Genomic DNA, 23,391 nt, shown 5'->3' with positions numbered 1-23,391 from the left:
ACAGGAGACCACCTATACCAATCGTCATCATTATTTGGCACAGCTTGCTTCTGGGCCATTTTAATGTCCCACTCCAACACTCCCAGGGTTATTGTAAAGATGAATAATATAATGCATTTAAAATGCTTTGAAAAGCCACAGATGTATGCAAATACTTATTATGTTTTCACATTTGTTGATTTTGTCACGTCACTATCACTGTGATGCCTTTAGCTGTGCCGTGCAAATGATCCAGGAACTAAAAGTTGAAGGTATGCAACTGTTCGGAGCTCAGACCAAAGACCATGATGGGCCTGAGGTGCTGAGCCAGGCAGAACTTACAGGCAGCCATCACCAGTTAAACCCCATGAACCTGAGACATCAAGGTTCCCCCAGATGCTTCCTTCATTAAATGCCAACTCTCCAGAGGAATCTTCATGCTAACCATTTTGCTAAGTCAGTAAAATGCCCTTAAAATGAAATATTTTTTTGAGCAGCTTCCAAATTTAATCGCAAGCACTGACTATTAGCTTCTAGAGACCAGTTAATATTTCTGTACCATTCCTTGCTGGTGTCCTCAGGCTTTTGGGATCAGCTAGGAAGCAAAATTAGGTTTGGCAGGAGTTCATATAAGAGGCTTTGGGTTTAAAGATCCAGACAGTCAAAAAAAACCAAAAGAGGATAAAACAAAACCAACAAAACATTCAGTGACCACATAATAAATGTAGATTACTTCTAGTATAATAGTTTCACAAATCCTCACACACGGGGTGTACAGGCCAGTTTCACACATACATGTATACAGATTAATCAACATGGCCAGTGGATGACTATGGGAGTCCTGAACAAAGGGAAGTGCCTTCAACTAAGCCAGACGACCGGTCCAGGAAGTCAGGTATTGATGACTCTGACTTTCAGAGGCTCTCCAGATTCTTGAGATCAAACCAGAAATGACACAAGTTTGTTTTTTTTAATTAAGGTTGTTCCTACACAGTGAATAGCAATTCACTATTTAAAAAATAGTTTGACAAAACCCTTTGGTGGCACAGAAAGGGAAGATGGCGGCCACAGGAGACTGAGGCAAGGGAAGTGGTACAAATGTGGTTGGAACCTGCAAAAATATACAGCTTCCTGTTCATGCTGCACACAAATATGTATCTAAAAACATGTATCAAACTATGTAGGGCAGGGGTGGGCAATTGTTTTAGCTCAGGGGCCACTTTGTGGGAGCGGAGGTTAGCGGAGGGCCGCACCTTTTAAAATGATTGCATTTATTAGTTAACTTTGCATTTCAGAAAAGGTATATATTGTATCATAAAAATCAATAAATATAAATTAAATAAAATAGTGGTAGTTTTATTCAATTTATTTATTGTGCTAATTTCATATCGCGCACAACAAGGAAATCTCAGTTCAAGGCGGATTTTTCTGACTGTCTTGGCGGGCCACAAAAAACTCTGTAGCGGGCCGCATGTGGCCCGCGGGCTGCAATTTGCCCACCCCTGATGTAGGGGAAAACTTGGAAAATGGAAAGCTAGGGGGCACTGTTGCATTCAGGGCCTTTTCTGTGGCGGCTCTTGCTGATTCTAAGTATGGGCATCCGTTTGAGGACTCTCCCAAGTCCTGACGGGGGGATTGGTAGAAATTGGCACAACTTTATACAGGAGTACTAGCACACTTTTTTTAACAAAAAAGAATTGGTTGTATGGATGTGCCACCTCCCTCCCCTGCCCCAGTTTGGACACAAACCAGAGCAGAACCTCCATGTGGAAACAACCAAATTAGCAGCCTCATGCAACTACACTGGAGACCAGGGAACTGAATTTGGGAACGAGGTTGACCTTTTCCTTTCATACCATTTCCTCCATTTAAATTTTTTTATTCTGCTTTTTATTCTGTGTGCGGGGCTAATGTAGGGTGGCCAGGTTCCCTTACCTCCCAGCGGAAGGGAGGGACCGGCACTTACCTCCAAAATTTCCTTGTGCACACGCTTCCTTTGTGGCACAATGACATCACTTCCAGGAGTGACATTATTTCACAGACCCCGGCGGGAGTGTTCCCGTGCTTCACACTGGGCCAATTCCTGTTTGGGGCCCAAATTGGCCCAGCGCAAAGCACTGCTGTGCTTCTGGGATCTGTGTGATGAGGTTGTTCCTGAGAGTGACTTCATCATGGCACACTGGGAGCACACCCTGGGAGGTCCGTTCCCCTGCCTTTCCCCCCTGCCATCCAGGGAAGGGGTAGCAGGGGGCAGAGGCTGTGAGTGGGGGATCCTTCGCCCCCACCAGGGAATCAGCAACCCTAGACTAATGAGCTGGGTGGATTCCTTGGAACATTGCCAGGGCCTCCAGGATCTGGTCTATGATGAAAGAGTGGTGTCTCAGTATGTCCTCTTCTTAAGCTGCCACTTCTTAAACCTCAGAGATGCTCATGCTTCTCAGCTGCCTAGGCTCTCTTTTATGGAGGGAGCCCTGGAATGACCCAGACCCAGAACCCAGTCCCCAGTTCACTGCAGGGGAGGCCTGTCTTCGTGACGGAAAATCCCTCCTCCCTCTTAAAAGAGTCTCCCATCCCCTTCCATCCCACAGCAGAGATGCTGACAGTCTCAGCTTTTCACACCAGGTGAAGTTGCCATGACTGTCAGCAAGGCTCATTCCTGCTGCCTGGCTTTGTCCCCAACTTGAGGGCCCTGGTGTTGCCACAGGACTTTTCAGGCTGTCAGTCCCCACAGCATTCTATGGAACCTGTGGGTCAAGCCTCTAACTTAAGGCAGACCATAGTCGTGGGGGTGGGGGGGGCAGTAAATCTGGGGTGGCTGGAGCAGGATGTGGACATTCTGTGAGAGGTAAAAATTTGTAGCATGTGCCTGCCTTTTCTCCTGTTAACTGCAGCTTTCAAGGAAGGATTCCCAGTACTGCCTTTCTCCACTGCTGAAACAAATCTTAACAGTCCTGTTGATCTTAGCAGAGCCTCCTCTTCCTCTTTATATCCAGCTATCATTATTCCAGTCCCCCCATTTCCTTCTATAATAATCCAATTTTAAACACAATGTTAAAATAACAACACAATGTTAAAATAAAATGTTGACACAAACTTCTCTTGTTCTCCTCCTCCATATTTACCCTAAACAAAAACCCCACTTAAAAAAAAACAATTGAATCTTGCCCTTTTAACAACAAATCTGGGAAGCAAATGTTTTTAAGCTGCCAAGATTCTCTCTCCCTCTCCACTTTATCTTCTTTTCTCAAAGCTAAATATATGCAGCTCCTTGAGCCGTTACCATTCATCATCCTGGTAGGTTTCATCTAAAAACTTTCCAACTTATCAATGTTTTTCTGAATCTATGGTGCCCAGAACTGAACATAGGAGAAGTTCCAGCCGAGAGGCCATAGGAACATCTGCCCTTTGCAAGATTCCTCGTACTCAGAAGCAGATATAACTTGGCTACCCTCTGGAATACTGTATTCATGCAATGCTTTACTCACAAAAACAGAACGTGATCTTGGAAAGGAGCCAGAAGATCTACAATTGCTTTCAATTAGATGCAGAATGTGCTCAAAAATGTCAAACATCAGCAGGAAACCTTAACTGGAGCTTTGAAAAGATTCTGCTCATTAATAAATGTCTAAAGTCTTGTAACTATTAAAGGAAAAAATTAAAGAGCTTTTTCTATTGCCTTTTTAAAAAAGTGCTGTTATTTTTAGATATGCTTTTGGAATAGTTAGAAACAACCCCACTGCAATACTGTACCACATCTGCTTATGCTGCAAGGCATCTCCAGTTCCCAGATGTTTTAAAGAATGTCAGTACAGCACAATAAAATTGGGATTGCTCCAAGCCTTGAAGTCCGTACTAAATCAAAGCTGCTTAACAAAGGCAGTTTTGCCTGAATAAAACGCTAGCAGGCTGCATTCAGAAGTCCAACTTACCAGCAGCTAAACTGGATGTCTGAATATAGCCAAGATCTCAAGTACTCACTTGTAAGACCACGTTTAGGAAATCTGTCCCCCAGCTTCCACACTCTTGAAAGCATAAACTTCTGTACTTATTTAAATTAGGAGACTCAGCTGATTTCAAGAACTTTTAGTTAATTAATCAACTATCTTTTCAATGACTGATCACCAAGTCAATTACATCTGCATATTACTACCACCTCAATTATAGGTGCACTTTTGAGATAAAAGTTTAACAAACACTATTTCTCATCCTTAGACGGAAAGTCCCCTTTATTATATTTTTTTATTACAGTAACATAACAGAAACAAAATAGTCTCAAAAGGCTAGCCAACTTCTTAAATTAAAATTGGCCTTGTTAATCAATGGCAGTATCCACGCTTCACTGGATTTTACAGCACTATAGCAGTCAGTTATCCTGAATGGATAAATGACTGCTACAACACAACAATAGCACAATATCTGCCAATGTGGGAATACAGCCAATGAATCGTTTATAGTGCTATTCTAAGCAAAATTACTCCTTTCTAATCCCAATGACTTCAGTGGACCTAGGAAGGTGTAAATTCTGCTTAGGACTGCATTGTCAGTTCATTAATGTACTGCTCAAACCAATTCAAGCTTGACACCTTATAATGTAAAAAGGTCTTTCAATCTTATGTATACGATCATCTATTTGCACAAATGAAAACACATGTTATCTAATTACTGCAAAAACCTCAAAGCAATGTTATGTGGCTTTAATCCAGTTGAGAGCAGCAGCTGTACTGATACTGCTCACTGAAGTTACACAGATTCAGAAATACTTCCTCAATGCACCTAATCAAGTCATAGTAAGTGAAAAATCATAGAAAAACTGTATTTGTTGAGATTCTTAACCCCACCCCCAAATCTGAAAGCAATGGACATTTGGAAAGTTTCAGCTTACTAACCTATGCTTCTGGCACATGACAAAACCCACCAGTGCAATCCTTGTACCTAAACGCTCATTATCTCAGGCTTCACTGCAGTATCATTGGTCTTGCAGAAGCAGAAAAATGTTTATTTCATGTGGCCAAAGGCCATCGCAATTAAGCAATTAAACACACAAGCAAAACATGAACAAACAGCAACAGAAGACAAGTCTATAATGTTAAAAGCACACAAAAGTACAATAAAGTACACACAGCACCTTCCTTATACATAGCTGAAAGAGTTTCAGCCATTAAGCACAACTTGAGCCTGAATATTCTTAGGTGCCAGGGTGAACTGAGCTACTTTATAAGTGGCATGCGGATCCAAATCGGAAAGAAGGAAAATTAATTTCTCCATCACACAAAAGGAATCAGTGTCTTTCAGGATTACTGCAAGGAATTTATTTCTGGGTTCTAGATGCAAAGGACAGAACAAAATACAATGTGGAAGGTCTTCAGGGACTGAAGGTCCACAAATACATACATGGGCAGCAGTTTGTGTATAATGACCATCTAGAATGGCTGAGGGCATTGTTTGAAACCGGAAAGGTAATTCTGGTCAAGAGGCTCTGCCATGGTCCTTTTTGAACAACTTGAACCAGGGAGAAAATTGAACAGAGAATTGTACTTCTGTCCAATGCAGCATCCATCATAAAGATCCAATCTTGTATGCTGAGACCAGGCAAGAGGACACCATGAAAGTCATCCACCAGAAAATAGCGACAGAGGATATTTTACAAGCGGCATCTGAATGCAGCAGTGTGTTGTTTTGCCTTTCTCCAGAATCTAAATAAGGCCAAGTGCAAATAGGCTCTGATAGACGGTAACTCAAGTTCAGCATGCACTCAAGCTGCTGGAGTGTTGCAAGGCAAAGCTAGAATCCTCTTTAAAAAGAGATTTTGGGTTGATTCTAGGGTTAAAACCAGATGTTCATTCCAACCCCAGATCTCTGCACTGTATAGAAGATGTCGGATGGCCTTACACTGGAACAGTTTCAAATATAACATATCAAAATTGCAAAGAATGTTGACCAGAAACAGAACTGGAAAATCATTTCTTTCACACACACAACCAGTTTCCTCATTCAAACCATTTGGCACCAAGGTTTCCAGTGTGAAGATCCAAAATGTCCCCCTTTTCTTCAGAAACTGAAATTGTTGCAAAGAGTGCACTTGTAGTTTTTCCATGACCCAGAACTTAAATTCTTTATCTGAATGTCCCAAGACCGTATAGTGCTTTACAAGCAGAGCCTGATCAAGATGGGTAACCATGTTAGTCTGTCTGTAGCAGCAGAAAAGAGCAAGAGTCCAGTAGCACGTATAAGACTAACAAAATTTGTGGTAGGGTGTGAGCTTCCATGAGTCACAGCTCACTTCTTCAGATCTGAAGTGAGCTATGACTCACAAAAGCTCATACCCTACCACAAATTTTGTTAAGTAGAACCTGCAATTCCTTTAGTCTGATGCAGCTTCTATGTTCAAATACTGGCCGAGCTGTTATTCTCACATATAAGAAATCACACAGGTGTTGCATACAATAAATGATGCCTTTAGAGTTACAGTTAACAAAAGATCTAATATAGCAATGTCTGTCTTTTGAAGAATTTGGGAACTTAGTAGTTTTAAAGCAAAGACAACAAACAGTACAATTGCCACATGGATTTACCTACTGAAAAAAAGTGATTGGTTGTGTTTGTGAAAGAAATTATTTTCGAGTTCTTTTGTTGGTCAAAATGTTTTGCTGTTTTGATATGTCTCTGGTATACCAGTTATGTAGGAGGCATACACTTCTGTAGGATAATGCAATTTTTCTCAGGTAGTGCTCAGTACCTCTCTGCATTTCTTACTATGGCATCATGTTTCCCCCCTCCCCATTCACAGTATATATAGGAGATGTGTGGGCGTGATGCTGGTTCATTTCTGGTTGTGACTTTGCATCTTTGATCTGAATGTTCCTGACCTGGCCAAAGGAGATACTTTCTATTTCATAATTCTCTTAAATCGGGTACATTTTCTAAACAGATTTTGAATTTGGATTCATATGGCACTATCTTTCATATGCATTTCAGATCTATGGGCAAATGGAAAAGCTTTTATCTTATCCAGTTGTTCACAATGCTTTTTCATGAGAAGATCTGAATGCATTTACTTAATGACTATTTTATATAAAATTTTAAGATGGCCTCAGTAGTTCTGAAAACTGAGGCTCTTGTTATTGCCAAGTGAGCATTCCATGAAAGGAGTAAAGAGTCCAGTAGCACCTTTAAGACAAACCAACTTTATTGTAGTATAAGCTTTCAAGAGCCACAACTCTCTTCATCAGAGAGCTGGTTCCATGGAAGAGTTTCACTAAATGTCACTCGACAGTACTTAAAGGTTTTCGATCTCCCTAGGATGGTGGAGAGAAAACAGGGCCCGATAAACTTGGAACAATATCGTTCACTGGTCTTAGATGACACGTGTTGACAAAATAACATATAGTCAAATAGTTGTTGGACCCACCTCCTCACCACAATTTATTTATTTACACTAATGTTATTTGCATTTATTTAATATATTTAGACCCTGCCTCTCCTGCAACTGAAGTTGAATGGTGTATGGTTAGAGTGTTGAATAAGGACTGAGGAGACCCAGATACGATTCCCCACTCTTCTACAGAAGCTCATTGGGGTGATTTTTGGCCATCAGTCTCTCTCAGCCTAAACTACCTTGCAGGATTGTTGTGAGGATAAAATGGAAGAGGAGAGAATGATGTTGTAAGCTGCTCTGGGTATGAATAGGTATAAATATCTAAATTTGATGTCTTATGTAGTGATTGGTTTTATGAGTATTAAATGTACATTTAACTTCGTATTTAATTTGTGTTGTGAACTGCCCTGAGCTTGTTTGCAGGGAGGGTGGTATATAAGTGTAATAAACTGAACTAAATAATAATAAAAAGATTCACCAATAAAAACATTATCAATAATGGATTCCAGCTGTTAAATGAAAAATCTGCAGATGGGTGAAAATAACTTAGGTTCCCAAGACCTCCTTGTTATAAGTATTGTAGAGCACCAATGTGCTAAAGCAGATGCCAAGACACATTTGCTGGCACAGCATTACCAGCAGCTCCTGACACGTTGGTGCTTGGGCTGCTCACTGAATTCCAGCTATCAGCAGAATGCCCACAAGTTGGACCGATGTCAGAGGGTAGCATCTGCTCATGTAACGGGAACTGCCCAAAAGGACTGGTCTGTAAGTTCTTTGATTCAGCCATTCTGTCTATGGCCAAACACTAGGCTAGACTAAAAACGCATAGAGATCTTACCCATTGACGCTTTCCAATGCTCACACTATGCCTAGAGCAGATTTGTCTCCTACCTCTTGGCCCTTTTACAAAAGTCTTACAGTAAAAAAGATAATTCACGTTCACGTTAAATGTGCAGCACATTTCATAGGAAAAGAGGTTTCTGTCCAAAGTTCTAAAAAATGCAAGAAGCAAGTCAAACTGTGTTCTGGAAATCTGTTTTTCTCTGCCAAAGAACCCCCAAAGGCCAAAAGCTTTGCTTACAGTGTTGTTGCCAGTTGGAAAACAATGAAAACAACCCTTGGCAGACGCAGAGGAACATAAATTAACTTTCTTAATGGGAAATCTTATAGGATACACATTGGAGGCATTTCCTAGTCATCTTTTCAATGACTGCATCTAAAAAGAATGACGTTTACAATCAAATATATACATGTTGAAAATGTATGACAGGGTCCTACATATATACATGTTCAAAATATATGACCAATTCCTACATGTTGGTAGGGCTAGGGTGTAGAGGTGGGCATGGACCAGGAAAAAAACACAAAGACCATTGGTCCATCACATTTCACGGAACACAGAACACGAACTTTTCATGGATCCACCCCGGTTTGCAGACCGGTTCATTGGTCCATGGTCCATCACTTCCAGGGCCCTAGGACTGCCCCCTTCATACTCAGAGGTGCCAAACTTGCAGGGAGTCTTCAGCAGACAGTCCTCTAATCACCCACCAAGTTTGGTGAAGATTGGATTTTGGATGTTTGAGTTATAGACACCCAAAGTGGCTGCCCCTAGGAAAGTTCCATTAGATATAACAGGAGCCTCAAATGCCAATTGACTTGCATTGGCACCATTAAGATACACTGCAGCACCAAAAAGTTGCAATGAGAACATGGAATGAAGTTAGAGAATCTTCCTCTGAGAATGGAAAGTGCTCTGTAGAGGCTCTGTTCTCTGTTATTTCTGCACAAGCTTACATGCACCACTCTGATCTGGGCCTAGGGTTGCCAGCCTCCAGGTGGTATACAAACAGAGAGAGGCACGGAGCAACTCCACAACAATGTATATATAACCGTGCCCGACTAACTATGCAGGTAAAGTGCTGTAATAGCTATTTAGAATCAATGAAAAAACTATGAAGACCATTCAATAAAGCATATGATTATTGATGTATTGTCGAAGGCTTTCACGGCCGGAGAACGATGGTTGTTGTGGGTTTTCCGGGCTGTAGCACCAAAAGGTGCTACACCTCTGAAGATGCCAGCCACAGCTGCTGGCGAAACGTCAGGAACTACAATGCCAAGACCACGGCAATACAGCCCGGAAAACCCACAACAACCATATGATTATTCCAAACCGTTTAGTACATGTGGAAAATAATTTCATCCAATCATTCAAGTGTATCATTCATATTAGGTTAGTAACATTTTTACAGAGATAATTTTTCATATTGCAATGCAACTGAATATTTCCAATACAATAAATGTAATACAGTAAGTGTAACTGCTGATGGGTTCGCCAGCAAGAGGTTCCCGTTCCGGATTCCCCTTTCTCAAAGCAGTTACCACTGTAAAATACAAATATGAATACGAAATATACAAAATAATTTTTCAACATCATTATAAGTGCATTTATAAATTCAAATACGACTGATTGCAGTACTATATACTCACAATTACCAGTTTGATGGATGTAATATGTATGTGAGTCATTACAAGGAACCATCTATGTCACAACGAGACCTACTTCAGCAGGAGGCATGGTGGATGTTTAAATTGCGAACAATGGAACCAAGGGGTTTAAATAACTCATTTGATCTGGCAGCATTCTTATGAGATACTCTAGGAGCACTAGCACTTTAAATGTAATAGAAGTTTTGATTCACTTAATAATTGGATGTAATACTTAACAGCTGCATGTTGTTACATTGAATTGTTAATGCCATTGTGCAAACCATTGCTATGCACTTTGAAGCTAAAAAATTTTTTTGACTTGATGATTGTAAGTATGATAATTTTTTAAAACTTTGAGACATATATTGTACATAGATAAATTTTGATAATAGTTGAGATGACATTTTATGAATTTGATATGTTTCTGCTTTACAGTAAATTATTGAGATATTACATCCATCAAACTGGTAATTGTGAGTATATAGTACTGCAATCAGTCATATTTGAATTTATAAATGCACTTATAATGATGTTGAAAAATTATTTTGTATATTTCATATTCATATTTGTATTTTACAGTGGTAGCCCACAACACACCACCATTCCTCCTCAAACCCACCACCCCAGTGCTCTGCTGAGCCATCCTTTATAGGGCCTTCTCTCCCTGCCCCACCCTCCTTGCAGGCTCCACCTGCCAGGCCACACCCCTCTCTTGCCTCCCAGAATTGTTCTGGGCTGTCTCAAGCTGCTGCAGCTGGGGTAGCTGGCTTGGCTGCACAGGTCAGCAACAGCTGTGTTTCATTGGCTGGCTGCCAGGCCTCTCTGGCTGAGCTGGTTGTTGAAGTCAGGCCCAGCTGTGGCCCCTTGGCTGGCTGCCCCACCTTTCCAGCAGAGTGCCTCCAGCAGCTCCACCTGGAGGAGCTTTGCTCTTGGCATCTCCTGAGCCAGGTTACTGTTTTCTAGCTGAGATGTGGGCTGGGGCACGGCTCTGAGCTGTTGTGGCTGCTTCTCCTCCTTGGTTGGTAAGGGCTCTGTTTGGGCAGCTGCTGGGTCCCTATTCCCCCTGTCTTTGCCCTCTCCCTTCGTTTTGCTTAGCCCCCTATCCTCCCCCTGGAGGGTGGGACTGGCTGGCCTCTCCCTGCCCCTTCTAGCCCTCTGAGGCTTTGGACCTTTGCCCCTTTCCCCTGGGATGGGCAGGTTTTGGCCCTGGCTGCCGGCTGGGGTGGCAGGGCAGCTACTTCCCAGCTGCCTCCCATTGCTTCCTCCCGGCAAGGCTGGGGGCTGTGTCTCAGACCCCGGACATGGACAACAAGTCCTTCTGATGCTGATCTGAATCTTGCATTGCAAAGAGGTTAGCCATGCTGAAAATATAGCCTCCAAAGGGAGTTCCAAAGCAGAAACAGGAGGATAACCGGTAAATGTGTTCATCAGAAGCATGCCTACAAAGCTGAAGTCTGTAAGAGCCGCCTTCACATTCAAAAAAGAAACCCGGGGGGTGGGGGGGAGGAGACTGGAAGAGAAGTCCTAGCTAGAGAATTTTCATCCCGAGGTCTCTTATTTTAAAGGAAGTATACACAAAAGCCATTCTGTGTGGCTTCCCTGGGGCCAATTTTCTCTGCCGCACAAAAGATGCCGTCTATCATTCATTTTATCATGCACATGTTGGGTTCTTCTTTTTTAATATAACTGAAACAACTTGGGCTAATAAAAAGGAAATTAAAACTCGCAGTTGGTTTCAGACTCCAGTTTACTTTGATCCTATACTTGTTCTGGTTTCTAGAAAAGCAGCCAAACTTGACAGAAGAGAATCTCATAAAATACCTGCTGTGGTGAAGCCGTGATTATAGGATCAAATACATACATACAGAAAACAGCTTGAATATAGGGCCACATACATATTACAATATATGCAAATCTGCCATGGGACTTAGTTACAACCCTATTGCAGATTTGGATTGGGACGGCACTGTAGGGGGCAAGAAGGGCTCCTCCTCCCCCTTTTTTACAGATGTGAATCACCAGTGCAGGGTGTGTGTGTGTTATTTGCCCTGTCGGGGGCTCTTTGCACTCTCCCTACCTCTATACTGTGGTCCCAGTCCAAATTGCCACCTTGTCTGCTTTTAAATGGAGTACCTACCAAGTATTCCCAGCTGCACTGTGGCTGCAAGTTCCTATGGTGAGTTTGCATATGTTGTAACTTGAAGTTTGGCCCATAGAAAACTGAATGTCAGAGATTAGGGTTAAAATCTCATCTCCTTTTGGAATGCCCACCACGTCATAAGAATTGCCTGAGTGGAAGGAGCTCTGAGTGGATCAGAGTATGGCACAGATCCTGATCAAGCATTCTACCCTTGATTTCTGTGAACATTCAGACTCCAGCCCTCCTAGTCCATACTGACAACTTTCCCCCCACCCATAACAGATTAAAAGGATGGTGGCCACTGGGTGAGATTCTCTCAGATTTTGCTCCAGGCATTGCCCAAAGGGCTATAAACACAGCTGCTCCCTTGGCATGCCACCTGTAAAAACATGCCTTTACTTGCTCCTTCATAGCAGGAGTCAGAGTTTCCACTAGTGAACAAACCAGATGTGGATGTCATTAAAGAAATAATGCCAGTGTTCATAGATGGGGCATCTGTGTGTGCAGAGGAGCTGCTGGTAGTTAATGAAGTTAAGGTCCCACGTTCTCTTTCAGCATTTGGAGGATATGAGCAAGGTGAGCACGTAAATTACCCATGTCACTGAAACTTCATGAACATCAATGGAGATGTGAAATTGTATTTTAGACTTTGTGAAAGACAACAGGTTGGAAAGGGAAAGTGGTTAGAATGAGAAGTACTATATACTCACATGTTGTCTCTTCGACTATCGTCACTGGTCAGACAGACTGCATTTGGAAACCATTCAGAAATCTGACAACTAGAGGTGACTGTGAGTTGAGTGTCCACCTCAAGGTCAGCAGCCCCTTCTTTTCAACTGATGATAGAATTGCCGCCCCCTCTCAAGAATCACCTTATTTGGCTGTGAAGAAGCCAGCCTTGGAATGTGATGGGACTATTTGTGTCTGAAAACCATTCAAGAGATTTCTGTGAGCCACTTCCTCTGTCTCAGAATCAGCAGATTCTGGCAGAATACCGAACGCCCTTTTGTGCGGTTATATAATATTCAGTGCACTTCTGTGAGAGTTCAGGATGTCCTTTTGGTTGCAAATTCTCAATGCCCTTAAGTGTGGTTCCCATTCCAGTTGTCACTTGCAATTGTCGGTCCACATTCCCCCACTCCACTATCAATGTATAGCTTCTTGCAAGTATTCTACTTAAGCCAAAGATCTTTAGATTTTTGAAAACCTTTCTTCCTCTGGCATGCACTGGAATGTAATGAGACCCATGTGGCTAAAATGGCTTTATTTTATATGTATTTAATGTATTCTGGGCTTTAAAATTACTTTTCATATACTGTTTAGTTGTATGTGCCCTACTTCTCTGAGCAGTGAGAAATTCCAGGGGTAGCACTTGCCTGGATGGATTCCTTTTGATTCTCCAGAGCATGGGAGACTAACAGGGTTTTTTGTGCATATACATATGTATATGCAGCGAACAGGTGGAGGCAAAGAAGTACCCCTACAGGACAAGAGATCCACTATACCATATCAGATCCCCAGAGAGATCAAGAAAGAGATCTCCTGTACCCTCCAGATGCTTCTGTTAATTCACTGCAGTGTTTTTCTGCTTCTCTCTGTCTTCCAGAATCTAGAGCTCCTTTTTTTTTCACACACAGAAACTCATCTACCTCTTCTTTCTGCAGGATGCGGAGGGGGGAATCACCTGTCCCACGCCCTAAATAGCATTTGGACAAAGGCCTTTTCTGACCAATTAAGACTTCATTAAGAAATACATACAATAACTACAAAATATCGCCATTCTCTTTATCACAAGAGCCCTGCTGGATCAGACCAGTGGTTCATTCAGTCAAGCTTCCTGTTTCGTAGAGTGACCGACTAGTTGTCCTGGAGGTCCAACAAAGAGGGCACAGAGGCTAAGCCATTCCCCTGATGTTGCTCCGCAGCACTGCCATAAAGACCTACGACCTCTGAATATGGAAGTTACCTACAATCCCCATGATCAATAGCCATTGATGGGCCGCTCCTTCAAGAATCTGTCTAATCCCCTCTCAAAGCCATCTATGTCGACAGCCATCACTATGTCCACTGGCAGTGAATTTCACAATTTACAGTGCAATCCTAAGGAGAGTTATTCCAGTATAAGCCCATTGATTTCAACGGGTTTAGACTGGAGTAACTCTTCATAGGATTACACTTTTAATTACTTGTAGAGTAAAGAAGTATTTTATTTTATCTGCCCTATAACTATTTCTCATCAACTTCATTGGATGCTCCTGTATCACGGAAGAGGAAACAAAGCTCTCTCTATCCACTTTGGGCTCTGGCTTCTTCCAGGCATTCCCCTTTAGGCCATGTCCATAGGAATGACCAATTCACCTTTAGAATACTACAAAACGGCTATAATTTTTTTTCCAATTCAGAAGGGGGTACAGAAGAAAAAGGGTAAAGGGGGAAGGAAAATTAAAGCAGATATTTAACTTGGTGCTACAAAGATTACAAAAATACAGGGTTTAAAACCAAAAGTTTTCCCAATATTAAGATAAAAATTAATTAAACTTAACTGGTATATATTTTCCAGCTATACTACACAAGCATAGTTTGAGCCTATTCCTGCTTATTTTTAATATTAATAATACTATTAATAAAAAGACTTCGTTATTTCATTGCTGCTCCTTACTATCCTTTCCTTTTTAACAATTACAATTAATGGCAGAATCACTACTTATTTCTTAATACAACTGCTTTCCATAACCTTTAATATAAATATGGGTTACTATAAAAAATGTTAACCTATTTCTATCTCTTATCTTGTACAAAAGGGAATTTTAATATCTCTTCTGCATCTCTTTACCTTGTGATAATTCCTTACTTTTCAATAAACATGTTACTTTTATACCAATTATTTCCAAATGCTTGCTACCATATTTTTAATAATCTATTAATACTGGCTGTCATATACCTCTGGATTGGAAGGAAAGGCAGGCTAAACAATTCAATAGTTAAATATGTAGAATCCAAAAGCCAAAAGATTTTCAGAATTCTGCCAGCTACCCTTGGCTCCTTGGTCCTTTGGCTCAGTGCACTGAAGGAGAATGGAAAAAGCACACAGCACTCCCTTAAGGGGTTGTTTGGACTGCCTGGGCATACACAGCCCCCTCCCTTTTTTTTGCACTACTCAAAGCCAGAGACAACAGTTTTGCTGCTGGTCTAGTCACATCACAAACAGGGTTCTTCAAAATGCTCACCTGCCAGCCGTTACTAGCAGTGAGCTCCATGCTATAACCTAACAGGTAGGGGTACATACAAGAGCAGAATTCCTGGCCCACCTCCAGGCCGCATGCCTCTGAGCACCAGTTTTCCGCCACAGGCAGATGGATTTTTTGCTCTTAAATTTAATAGTTTTGTGGGCGTGCCGTGCAGCAGGATCCAGCCAGGTTTCCTGTGACACATTTTCAGTCCTCAAATTTCCAAGTAGCCAATATAGTTTTAAGCTGAATCCAGTGCAGAAGCAGGGGAGAGCAAGATGTGGTTCCTGATATTTGTTAAGAAATAGGGGCATTATACATTCTGAAGGAGAGAGTTATCTTTTCAGAGATACAGTTTATTGGACAGAGGGTTTCTACTGGCACGACTGGTGGTAGACCAGCCTCTACCTAACAATCCCTGAATCAGTTAAAGAAGTTTGCATTTCCACCTCCCAAGTCTTGGTTGGCTGCATGTCTAGGAGGAAATCCATCCCAATTCTTGCTTCCGGGTTACTCTCATCACTGGAGCGGGAGGCTGCCAATTGGAGACAGGCTTGTCAAGCCAAGACACCTGGCTTAGATCTCAGAACCACGGGCCATGACTGAGTGGGGGCAGATCTTCCGGAATGTGAAAAACTAGACCTGGAGCAGATAATTATGGAAGCCAACAGGTGGGATTTGGCACTAGCACAGGCACTCAGCTGGAACTTCTGCTGCCTTTCTGGGTATCCTGCTTCCTCCAAGAAGTCCCACCTATTTTCCATAGACTGCTGTTATATTTTCCTACATCGTGCTGCTCTCCCCACCTAATTTCTGGCAAGATTCCCAACAGAGGGGAAATACAAATACATTCTTAATCCACCAACCCCTACTGGCTTATTTAAATTGAGAATCTAAAATAACTGAATGACTTTTTAAAAAAACATAGACCTAGTCTAATGCAACCAGAATTCAGCCAGAGGGCAAAAAAGGTCTTATTTATACATCATAACTTTTCTCCAAAGCAAGCATCAGGACAAAATAAACCTCACTCCCTACCCGCTTTTATTTAAATATACACATTTTATTCATTCTTTTCTTGACAGGAGGCTTGTTTGTCTTTTATCTTGAGAGGTACATGGTACAGGAAGGTTATTTGTGAAGCAACAGGGGCCAGAAATGCACACATTGCTTGATCAGTTATAGCTGTACCGTAGAACCTGAGTCGCGTAGGCAAATATTTTCCCAGTTTGGGCCACTGTAGCGGATTTTCTCCTAGGAACTTGCTGCTAAAAGCATTTATATGGAACGGGTTTCTCAACCTCTCTGTATGTGTGCAAGTGCAGCAACAGTCGACATGTTTACCAGGCGGTGGTGGAAGACATTAGGGATTGACACTGCCCCTCCCCACCAGTCCTTACGACATTCTAAGGAATTCTAAGCATATAAGTAAGACAGTACGCAGTAATGGTAAGGAAGAAGTGCAATAGCTTCTGCTGCCTGCTCTCTCACTTGCCTGCCAGCAAGGGATGAACTGGGGGTGTTTTGCTCTCTAAAACCTAGAGGCAGGATTGCTCTCCAGCCAAGCTGATCGAAAGCCAGAGCCTTTCCTGACCATGACCACATTGTTCCCCTGGCCATCTTGGCTAATTTGGTTCTGTCTCCCATGCTAAAAAAGTTGGCAGGCAAACATTCCAGTAGGAAAGGAAAGGGAGGCTCAGAGACTTCTAAAGCGCTCTTTTCTTTTGAGCATGGAGGTATGCCTCTTGGATTTGCAGTGATACAAGAGAATCCCTGCACCACTTTCAGCCGTTTTGCCTGGAGGGAATTGTACTGTGGGTTGGATGTGACTGAGGAGTCACCCGGCAGTCATCATGCCTTTAGGAGAAAGAAGGGTGAACATGAATGCAAGATCGAATCACATACGGAGGAAGGATGAAATACGACTGAAAACCAGTGTTCAAGCACAGCCATCAATTAATTCAGAAAACTGATACAAGTGCATTCAAAATGGCCTTTCTGCATTCAATGTGTACATACTAATTGTGGGAAAGGTGCTACATTGGTTCACAAGGCAACTCAGCCAACAGGCGCCTTTGCCCCAACAGCAAGGTTCGGCGGTCTAGAGGCCTACCTCTAACCTACGTCTAAATCCACTGGCAAGCCCCGACTCATCTCTTGGAAACTGCTGGAATAAAACCCTATGAAGGTTTTTAAAAAACAGCTTCCTCCTCAATGATGTAGACAGAAGACTGATTTCAGGGCAAGACCACATGATTTAATGGTGCCCAAAGTCGAATTAATTGCAAAAGCTTTGGGTGTGATTGAGCCTTCAGAAAAGTTAGAGAAATCAAAATCTTGCCTTGTGCCAAAGTTTCCATGTTTCAATAAGTTTAAAAACCCTTAGGAAAACATGTTCCAGTTGTTGAGATTATAAAGCTCCACAGGAGAAAGATATGAACACATGTGGTTCAGGGAAGGGAGGGTCAACTATCCTCTTCTTCCCTTCCAAATACCAGCCTCCAGAGAAGAACAACAGAGTTTGCATCTACTCCACCCTCCCCTCTCCACCTATATATCTGACCAGTTTCTTCTTGCCCTCCATGCATCTGACGAAGAGAACTGTGATTCTCAAAAGTTTATGCTATAGTAAAGTTGGTTAGTCTTAAAGGTGCTACTGGACTCTTTTTGATTTTGCTACTACAGACTAACACGGCTAACTCCACTGCATCTAAGAGTTTGTTATTCAGGCATAGGTGAGATACTCAGAGTATACTAAGAATAATGCTCAAGTGGGTAGGCTATGTGGAGGAGAGGATGCTTTTGAGAAGAACATGCTCTTCTCAATATACAAATTGGACTTCAGTTCCCTGATTTAGCTAGAGTTTGGCTGAATGGTTACTTAAATGAGAGTTCTTGCAAGAAATCCTAAGAAATTCAAGAATTACAGCTTCCTTCTTAAATAAAACAAGTTTCTTGTTCTCATGATAACACAGAAAAATCAGATGGCATGCGCATGCACACACCCCACTCCTAAAACAGAAAGGAATCCTCATAGTTGGGCAATCTGATTTTTCTGCTCAATACCAGCCTTATTTCCTTCCTGTGGCCCCATGTGCTGTTCCCATTTCTTCCCATACCCACTTCCTCAAGTCACAAACCTTCTCTCCCCATCAGTGGCAAAATAAAACAGTTTAAGTTCTACAATGGACAAAAGAATGAATGAAAGAAAACGAAAGAGCCAGTTTGGTGTAGTGGTTATGAGTGCAGGACTCTAATCTGGCGAGCCGGGTTTGATTCCCCACTCCACTTGAATCCAGCTGGGTGACCTTGGGCTAGTCACTGCTTCTTGCAGCTCTCTCAGCCCCACCCACCTCACAGGGTGTTTTGTTGTGGGGATAATAGTAACATACTTTGTAAACCACTCTGAGTGGGCATTAAGTTGTCCTGAAGGGCAGTATATAAATTGAATGTTGTTGTTGTTGTTGTTGTTAAAATAAAAAAGGATGTCAAAAATCACGCACCTTCTGATTATTGTAAGACAAAAATGGATAAAGAGGACATAAAGGAAGTGTACGGAAATCTATTTTTTTTGCATAGTGCACTTTATTGAAATGGTATAGAATTCTTGAAGACACAATGGGACCCACTCTTGAAAACTCAATTGCAAATATGAGGAGTCTGGGAATAAGAAACAGTTTATATGAGGTGGAAGAGCGGCAGCCGCTTACATCGTTTACATTTTCTTCACTTGAAGTGAGAGATCCATCATGATATAGTAAAGGAGGAGAAAAAGAAGAAAGTGGGCTTGTCAAGGAAAGGAGTAATCATGAATCAGAGAAATTCAAAGCACTATCAAATCCATATCCAGCTCAAGAACAAGATGGAGGGACATGCTCACACTGACAACCTGCAAATGTATCTCCCACAGCAATCATGGGCTGGAAGATTTGAGTCCTAGCATAGCGTAGGGGTGCACTAACCCCTTTTCCACTGTGCAGCTTCCTCAATAGAAACCAGTCCTCCTGAGCTGCTACTACTCTTGGAAGGAAAGCGAGGAACAATAAACGGAGGATCCAGGTAGCCACATGGATATAAACAAAAGAACCCTCAAAATGAAAGCATTGTAATATTTTTCTGAAGACCAACCAAAATGATACAAACAATACACAAGCTTTTGAGTTCTCCAAAACACTTAATCAGGTTGGAAGTCAAACGGAAGGCAGGCAAAAAAAGCTGTTTCAGAGTATGGTCATCATATGATAAAAGTGCTGTACCTTGGAACCTTATAAAGCAGTTTAACCAGCTTTGAATCTCTCCAAGGCTAGACTTAAACTAATACAGCTTTGGATGTAATGGCATTCAGTTCCATTCAGCTACGTCATACCAACTCGTTGGGACTCAAAACTCTTGATATTTTATGATTTTGTACATACATTGCATGCTTGACATCTGGGAATACACCTTTCATAACTCAGACAGTTCTGCTCTTAAAATGAAAGGAGGTGCTAATTTCCATGTTAAAAGAAAGCCATAGCATAGTAAAAGGACTATGTTAATTCCTCATTGTCGTCAGTAAGTTTCTCTTGATGCTTAAGTGATGATGCTTCGGCTGACAAGTTAAGCCCAAAGGATTTAGCAGAGGCACAAGCAAATGAAACATATAAACAGCTGATTAATAACTCTCTTCAAAAAGTGAGGTCCACGTCACAAAACTGTGGCATCTGCAACCCAGCTGAATTCCAACCATGAACTCTTCCTCACTAGAGGGTAAATTCAAGCTGGAATGACAGGATGACTGGCAAATTACTGCAAATGTCATTTTTGAGTACTTGCTGTGGCAAGCCAAAAATGCAGACTGAATTCACCATAATACTAATAACTCTGCTTATTCACTGCTCTTCTAGACAGATCAGTGAGCCACTCAGAGCAGTGAACAAAGACAGTTTTGTTATTATCCTCCCAATGCAGGTGGGGAGCTGGGGCTGAGAGGAGTGGCTTACCCAAGGCCACCTATGGCGCTCATGGCAACAGTGGGATTCGAACCAGTAGAGTGCAGATTCACAACCCAACCAGTCTCTTTGCCAAGGGATCTAGGGGGTAATTCACATAAACCGCAGATAAGATGGTACAGTAGATCCTAGCAGATCACATGGTTGAGTACTACAGAAAAATATTCCCTGCACATATAGAACTATTGCAACTGGGAGAAAGCTAGACTAGAATTCTTCTCCCTGACACACTTAATTTCTATGTGCTGGGAGTTCTTTTGCACAGTGAAACATTCAATCATGCAATTGCCCCCAGGAACAGTTTTATTGCCTCCTCTGTGATCCCCATTTCTACCAATTTTTGAGGCCTGTGATCTCAGGCATGTGTTTCAAAGGATGCCAGAGCATGAAAATATCTCACTATGCACCAACCACAGGCCTGTTTTGCACATGTGCAAGAACATGCCCATACATGCATGTGTGTATACCATCCCTTCAAGTTCTCAGCTAACAGACAGCCACACTGAACTGAACAGAATTTGTAGTACTGGGATATGGCTGCTTGTTTCTTTCCAAAGAAAATATCAGCACGACATCAACTTGGGCATAGCTATACAACTCCCTTTGCTCCACCCCATGGGGAGTAAGTAACAAGCATTCTAGGGGTTATAAAAGTAGTTCCTTGACTGCCTAATTTGTCCTCAGAAGAGGGGGGCTTTCAATAGGGGGACCGACCAAAGCCACTGGATGCCGGCAGCCAAGACAGAGCCACACTTGAGTATTTTGCAGGATAAGGAGCGAGCATCTCTCAAAAAGAAGTTGGCCACTGCTCGCAGGCAAATCCAAGTTTTGAGCAGGATACAAGGATGTGGCAGACAAGAAAGCTAGAGAGGTGGGCAGAAAGATAGCAAGTCACATAGGCTAAATGGTTCCAAGTCCCAAGCCTGAACTAAAAGCATTTGCAGTCTGATCAATCTGCTATCTGGTGTTAAAGCCAGGCTGGGGCCTAAAGAAGGCAGCATTGCCCGCTTTTCTCCTCTATTCCCTGGAAGAGGCACCTGCACGTGGGGCCCAGTTCAGGTCCTGTCCAGGGAGGTATTGCTTTCAAACAAACACAGCCCAGTCCATTCACTCCTTGCCTTCTCCCCTAGGATCATGCAGCCAAAGGGAGGAGAACAAGAGAGGCAGCTCAAGACTTGAGATTTCTTACCAGAAGATAATGAGTAAAGAAGACCTTTGTCACAACTTAATGATGGGTTAAGGTGAAATTTTAAATACTTTGAGGGAAGGAATACTTGACGGGGGGTGGAGGTGGGGGTGGGAATCTTCACTTTTGCAAAGCACAGCAGAAAGTGACGTCTGTGACAACTCTGGAAATAAAACCCACAGATTGATCATCCCAAGGATGCTGGTTCTGATGCTAAATTGTTCTGATGCTTCAGAACAATTTAGCAGAATGTGTTCTTAAAACTGAATGACGACACATCCATTTTTCTATCATTCCTGGGCATTAACTTTTGGGGGTTGCAGCTCCATAGACTGACTACCAGGGTATTACAGAATTTGGCCTCCTTCTAGAATCCACATAACAACATGAAACAATTTTGTTGGACAGATTTGGAACGGGACAATAATTGAGGTTTGCCATTTTTTAAAAAAACCTCCTGGAAAGGAAAAAAAATGAATCTGGCTGCCCTTCCTTGGTGAAACACCCACTGATTTCAAGGGAAGTTTTACTTGGTTACTGCTTGACCGCATTGGCCTGCCAGACATCCAAAATTGGCCAGAACATTTACTTTCTTGGTCAGAATCTAGGTCAGTCTGTGTATAATAAGGAGGACAGAGGGCCATGGCAGGGCATCCCTTCTGTTGCCCACCCATCCACCCTGAGGCTAGTCTCCTCTGGCAGACCCCCTCAGTGGCTGCAGCAATGACCCAGCTCAAGCTGAGAAATCCCCAAGTTGTGCCAGCCGAGATGGATCTCTCACTGGGCTTATTCTAAGGAGCTGGCTCCCATAGGGGCCCAGCAGCAGTTCCTAGAGCGATTTCAGTGGGCTTAGATTGGAGTAACTCTGCTTAGAAGTTCACTGTAAGAGTACTAGACAAGTAAAGTAGTAGCAATGCCGATAATATAATTAGATAGAATAGTGCCAAAATAAGTACTCTCTTTGGGGATGCTTCATGGCTGTTTGCAAATTTTATGTTCCCTATTCCATGGCACTGTCCAGGAAAGTCCTGGGCAGTTTCATTTTGTATATCTATGCTTTATTTCCTTCTCCAAGTATGCACATTTTCCCCTCCAGTCCTTTGGTTTCCTTAAACAGCTGTTATTTCCTGGCACCCTCTCATTGTCAAATTCAAACCTGTCTTCATCTCGATTATCCAAACCATCAGGGATGTGTTACGCTGAACCAGATGCTCTCCAACTCCTGTTGGCTTTCCCCAAGAGTTTGTTTAAAACCTGCCCTGTGATCTTTTCATTGTAAGCTTCAGCAACCTGGTTCTATTTGAGTTCAAGTGGATCCCATTTCTTTTGTGAAGGGTCAGTTTGCCCCAAAACATTCCCCAGTGCCTGACAACACAGATGTCCTGCTTAACCTTTACAGAAACACACGTTCCGAAAATAAAGCCAGGTCTTGAAAACATACCATAGGAAGTCTCTGAGTTACGCATAAAGGAAAGCAGAAGTGGACCTTTATAGCAGATGACCGACTTTTAGGCATGGTTATACTGAGAGGCAGATACTTAAGCAAATAACTAGGCTTAAAGTTATGTCCAATAAAGCCATTAAAGGAAAGGAAAGCAAATAACTTACACAGTGTGTGCTGGAGATGATGACAGAGCTTGAGATGAAACTGAGGCCATCGTTCATGCTGACTTGAAGAGCAGCTTGCCTGAAAAGAGGGAACGGTAGTGAAGTTGCTTCCCAAGATGGGACTGGACGCACAGTCTCCTTTATAATAATCGTGCTGTCGCATTGTGGCAAACGAATCTCTCATTTTCTTTCTGGACGTTTGTATAGTTGATTAAAGCCCCAGGATGGCTTGAGGCTGCAAGCTACCAAACACAGTTGGGGAGTTTCAGTGCAGCTTATGAAGAAACGAACCTCCTTCTGAACAGCAGGGAGGAGGAAAACGGTCTTCAAGGGCATGCTGCTGCTTTTGAGCAACTGATGGTGTTTAAAGACTATCGCTGTCTGTCTGG

The 23,391-nt window shown here is 42.3% G+C and overlaps 1 protein-coding gene across 1 annotated transcript in view; it reads right to left on the bottom strand.

Moving 5' to 3' along the window:
• Positions 1-23,391, bottom strand: part of ANTXR1 (ANTXR cell adhesion molecule 1) — a 168,795-nt gene that overhangs the window by 67,243 nt on the left and 78,161 nt on the right. Inside the window, exon 12 of the mRNA XM_054998427.1 lies at positions 23,003-23,081. Within this exon, the coding sequence (XP_054854402.1) occupies positions 23,003-23,081 (79 nt within the window). The remainder of the gene's footprint in view (positions 1-23,002; positions 23,082-23,391) is intronic.

This window comes from Eublepharis macularius, chromosome 14 (assembly GCF_028583425.1).
Source record: "Eublepharis macularius isolate TG4126 chromosome 14, MPM_Emac_v1.0, whole genome shotgun sequence".
NCBI lineage: Eukaryota > Metazoa > Chordata > Lepidosauria > Squamata > Eublepharidae > Eublepharis > Eublepharis macularius.
The sequence above is the reverse complement of the archived record's forward strand: the minus strand, read 5'-3'. Positions and strand labels throughout refer to the sequence as shown.